Source organism: Cariama cristata, unplaced genomic scaffold (genome assembly GCF_000690535.1).
Source record: "Cariama cristata isolate BGI_N322 unplaced genomic scaffold, ASM69053v1 scaffold30719, whole genome shotgun sequence".
Classification (NCBI taxonomy): domain Eukaryota; kingdom Metazoa; phylum Chordata; class Aves; order Cariamiformes; family Cariamidae; genus Cariama; species Cariama cristata.
The window spans coordinates 17,271-22,429 of NW_009634715.1; the positions used below are offsets into that span (position 1 = coordinate 17,271).

Consider the following 5,159-nt stretch of genomic DNA (forward strand, 5'->3'; position numbering starts at 1 on the left):
TACACGGACAATGTCTGGAGGTAAATAGGTGTTCAGGAGAGCACCGAAGGCAGGTGTCTTGACGTACTACCTAAACTAATTTTAAAAAAATTTCAAGGGTTTGGATTGTAGGAAAGAACTGCTTTTCATACTTCATAAAATAACAAAGTGACCCAAGAATTTAACTTTAATGTAGCTTTATGCAGCCGCATTTATTCAGTGGAAAGACTGTTGGAAAGTAAATTGCTGCATACAATTTAGGATTTAAAGTGGATTGACAATACCTTGCTAAGTGTTTGCAAACTGACATTAAGAAGTAGCTTGTAACACTAACAAACTGCGGAAGAGGCTGATAGCAGTCTTTAACTGCATAGATTTCTTCTTTAATAGGTTAAAAAAAAAATTAAAAATAGTAAACTAATCACTATCTGCATGTTGTGTATAGCTAGATAGATCACAGTAAGAAACTGTTACTGTTTCACTTGCCAGTTGTTCAGTTGCAAGAACAAAAATTCTTCCAAACTAAGAGTTAATATTAACCTACTGATATTGTAAGTTTGTGAATGCTGGCTAGCTAAGCAAATCCAAGAGATAATCTCATATAGTAAATTAAAGCTGTTAGAATAATAGCGTAAAATAGCTATATTGTTGAACAGTTTTTAAAGGTTTTCCAGTCTAGTGAGGGTTTTGTTGGTTTGTTGGTTGTTTTGCAGAGCTGAAGGGTTTGGAAGAAAAAACCCTGATTAGCATGATTAGCAGAGATTGCAAAAACTGAGCTTTTTGGGTTCACTCTGCTAGATTCAGCATTGCAAGTGCTTAGAGAATGCTTCAGTATTTGCAACTGCTTCTGATCATGCTGAAATAGTTTCCTGGGGGTTCTGCTGGGCTAAGCTGCTAGTATTTTTGCACAGACTTCAGGAATCAACATGTGTAACTGTACATTGAGATCTAATCTTGGAACTCTTTTCTTTAGCAATCAGATACTGTGACAGATGCCATCTTGTAAAACCAGATCGTTGCCATCACTGTTCTGTATGCGACAAGTAAGAAAATATTTTAATTAAGTGGTTTTCTGATCTAATGGATTTTTTTTTTCTTGACACAGAAGCTTTTATTTTTTTATTCATAGATTTTTCAGGTTTAATGTTTTGACAGATAAGCTGTTTTCCCTTAGATTTTTTTTCAGGTTTAGTTTTTATTTACTTATTTCTAAGGAAGTCTGTAACTTCCCCTAATTCATTTGGTGGCTTTCTTGATGCCAGCATGGATTACGTGGTCTTATACATCCTTTACTAAATGGTTAAAAATTATGAATATTAATAAAGACTTTTCCTTAAGAATGTTACCAAAAATAGCTGATAAACAAAAATTTGCTTCTCTTGTTAGAATCTGAATAAAGATCACTACCCATCTCAATCTAATCATGATGTCACTTACATCTTATCCGAGGTAATAAACTTAATATCCTATTTTTCATTGGATAACTTGAAGGTTATTTTTGTTTAAAGAAAGAAGCAACCAAGCACCCCCCATTTCTAACTGAAGCCGTAAAATAAAGTTTTTGTTTGTCTAACACCAAAGGAAGTTCACCTCCATATTCCCCAGAAGTCTAATTGCTTTCTAATTCAATCTTTCTTTCCACTGTTCTCTCTGACCTTTCTCCAGTTAGCTTGGATGTCTGTGTGTTTCTCCACTCTTGCCTCCAGTGATTTAAATTTCTAACTTTAAGAGAAGGGGCTTCCTCAAAGATTGATTTATTCTTAACTTTAATACTGTTCCAAATATTCTTCAGCTGATAATGCATCAAACCTTCCGACACGATTGTGAGGCAGAGAAGACTACTTTCCGTTTTGTCTAGCAAAGCAGCAGAGACGCTGAAAGACTGAGTTGAGGCAGAAAGGGGATCTTGGTTGTGTTGTATGGGGTGGTGGTTGCAATGTAAGATAGGAACATTCTTGTGTCTGAGCAGGGTGGAGAAAAAGGGTGACCCTGTGTTATCCTATGAAACGTGAGTGAAATTTGCAGAATGCAATTAGTTAATTTATCTTGCAGAATACCTTAATTTTGTCCTTACCTTGTCAAAATCCACTTGCTTCAATTATATCTGATTTTCTTGTGCATGTTTTATTAATGGAAAGTGATTAATTGCAAAAATGTTTGGGATTTTTTTGTACGAGGTAAGTTCTTAAAAACCTTCAGTATAAATTTCTATAAGAGCAAATCATGTACTTGGAAATACATTTAGTTGTATCACTGAGCATATGATAGTTGAATTAGCCTAGTTTCTAACGCTCTGTCAGAGAATAAACAATAGTTGAAAAACCTGTTCAGAACGAGGACCAAATCCTAAAGTTGAAGCTACAGATTGCATTTACTTAAATCACTAAGCTCTTGACAGAACAAGTGTTTTGAGTTTGGGTTACCTCTAGTTTACTTGTAGGTAAACTCTATTATGGGAATTTAAATAGACATCTTTGTTAAATAGATTAGGTAACTAATAGTACCTCTGGGTAATTCTTAATCTGTATGTGAATAATTTAAATCTGACACGTAACAGTGCTTTTGACTTTTCTTTTTCTTTTTCCTTTTGCGATGCTTGGAATTCTCTTGGTGTTTTTTTAAGATGTATTTTGAAAATGGATCATCATTGCCCTTGGTGAGTGTACTATTGTGTTTCGTTTCTTACTTTCTGATTTGGTAAAATAAACTGTTGAGGGGCCTGTTATGAAGGTGATGCTTTGCTATTCGAGAGTTAGATGCTTGTGTGAAGTTACTGCTCTTGCAGGACCATTGGAGTTACTTACTGTATGTCCTGTCTTCCTAGTTGTGAGATGAGGAAAGAAGTTCATATATCATTTTTCTTAGACCTTTTTGTTAGGTAACTTTGTTTTTACAGTTAGGATGAGGTAGACTTCTTGTCAGCAAGAAAACTTCTTTTAAGAATTGCATCTTTTCTTCATGGGCTTTTGAGTATTACTGTGGCTTAGTGGCGTTGAATGATGAAATACTACCCTAGGTTAAAAACCCAAAGGGAAGGCTGTGCCTTGTTCCCCTTACTGAAGCTCCCACAGGAACTTGGGTGGGCTGGCTGGAAACAGCAAGTTAGCTCTTTTAGTTTTATGGTTCTTTGTTTCCTTTCATTTTTTTCTCCCCTCTCACCCTCCCTCCTTTTGCTGCCGTGTCAGCCTGCACAGTGGTTTTGTTTTCCAGTCTTTTCTCAGCAGCCCTTGGAACCAGTGGGTAGACAGGATGTGTAATTAATTTTAATGTCAGTTTGGCAGATACCTCACGGAAATAAAAATAATTGTTTAGTAAGGTCCAAGTTAAGAGGATTGGGTGGTAGATGGCAGTTCTTCACCACATGAAACTGATCAGAAAAGAAGAATCTCCTGCGTTGGACGAACTGAATAGTAGATGATTCTAAGTAGCTGGTTTGACCTTCTTAAATCAAACTCCTGGCAGAGGAGACTCTGTCCTGGGGGAGGAAGAGGTGCTGGGCTCCTCCTGTTTGTCTTGATCCTGACTACAGCATCTGACAGAATCGTAGAATCATAGAAACATTATGGTTGGAAGAGGCCTCAAAGATCATCAAGTCCAACTGTATACCCAATGCCACCATGCCCGCTAAACCCACTAAACCATGTCTTGAAGTGCCAATGATTTAAGAATCTCCCCTTATTTTGCAGCTGCTTGCTAGATATAATTGAAAGAAATATTTAACAATATAGGGTAGAGTTACTGCCTACATATTTTTTTGCTGTAGGGATATCAGCATGTGAAACTTGATGATGCTCAGTGTTAGTAGTGTGTTTCTCAAACAAACCACAAACAGATAAAAACGTTGAATGAGGAATAAATTTCTTATAAGAAAAAAGGCTGTTTCCATTTTTCAGCCTTCTTATAGCTGTCTTGTAGGAAGCTATAAGAAAAATAGCTGTCAGGCTGTTCCTGACAAAATTTCAGTGAGAAGTCTCAATACTACTATTATTATTCAGTATTATACACACTTTTCATAAGCTTTATGGTCTGTTTGGGATTTTTTGAGTTGTCCTACCTTAGGATAGTACATGAAAACGTCCTTCATGTAAAGTTCAATTTCAGAATAAAAATCCATTGCATCAAATAACTCATAAACTGAGCACTTGAGTGTTGTGTAAAGGGGCAGTGAAGTGGTATTTCACCAGGGCATAGACTTCTAGAAAAATAAACTCCGTTTTTGTCTGAAGACTCTTCATATCCAAACAACGTAAACATACCCAGTTTGAGAGAGTATTTACATTGCTCAGTGGTTTTAATCTAATAAGCAATGGGTGCAAAAAGAAAAAATAGAAATGGAAAAGCTACTTGGAAGACATGTAATGCTTATTGATAGAGAATTGTTCCTTTTGTACTCCAACTAACAGAAATGCACTAAAAAAGAGGTATTGTCTTGCTTTGTTTTTCCTAATTTGACTGCATATCCACGGTTCCTTGCTTACCCTGAAATAAATAACTGTGGAAGTGACAAGAGAGTTTTGAAGTATTTCGCAGATGCTGATCAAACTTTACAGTTTCCTTTAAAGACCTGTGTTCAAGGGTTCTTTGGGAAATACATGGCTATTTTGCCAACAAAAGTAAGGGTGCAAATCAGTTTAATGGGTGGGTTTCAGCCCCACTGAAAACATCATTGGGTCCTCCTTTGCTTTTCGTGTTGGGATTGTTTGGTGGGAGCGAGTTTGGTGGGAAAGAAGCGGGGGAAGACCCATGTGATGCTTAGCAAGAGCAGAAAAACAGTAATGGGAATTTCTACTATTTTAATATTCTGCTAGGAGGATTTCTGGAGAGAGGACAGGTAAAAATAACCTAAGGAAAGTAAGATAAAGCATTTAGAAGGCAGAGGTAGTAAGGTAGTAGTAATGTCCTAGCCCCAGGTGAGCTGTCTTCTGCTTTTTGGGAGGCTTTATTTTGGCTATCACTCCTGTGCTAGTGGAAATGCTGTGAAAAAGGGAAATATTTAATGCTAATTGCCCTCTAACTACTCTAAAAGGTTTATTGCCTTCTAACTACTCTAAAAAGTTTAAGTGATGCAGAAATAAAAGCATTAGTGATTCAGAAATAAAAGCGTTAGTGATTTCTATGCTAGTGCTGCTGCTGCTCATACTATATATAGATGCACCTGCAGGCAGGAATGCAATGGACTT

General features: G+C 36.6%; 1 protein-coding gene across 1 annotated transcript in view; it reads left to right on the top strand.

Annotated features, from left to right (window-relative positions):
* The window catches only part of LOC104167110 (palmitoyltransferase ZDHHC2-like), a 19,396-nt gene that overhangs the window by 7,754 nt on the left and 6,483 nt on the right, over positions 1-5,159 (top strand). Inside the window, 3 exon segments of the mRNA XM_009707245.1 lie at positions 1-20; positions 953-1,022; positions 2,603-2,635. The exon segment at positions 1-20 is cut by the window's left edge and continues 29 nt beyond it. Coding sequence (XP_009705547.1) covers positions 1-20; positions 953-1,022; positions 2,603-2,635 — 123 coding nt within the window.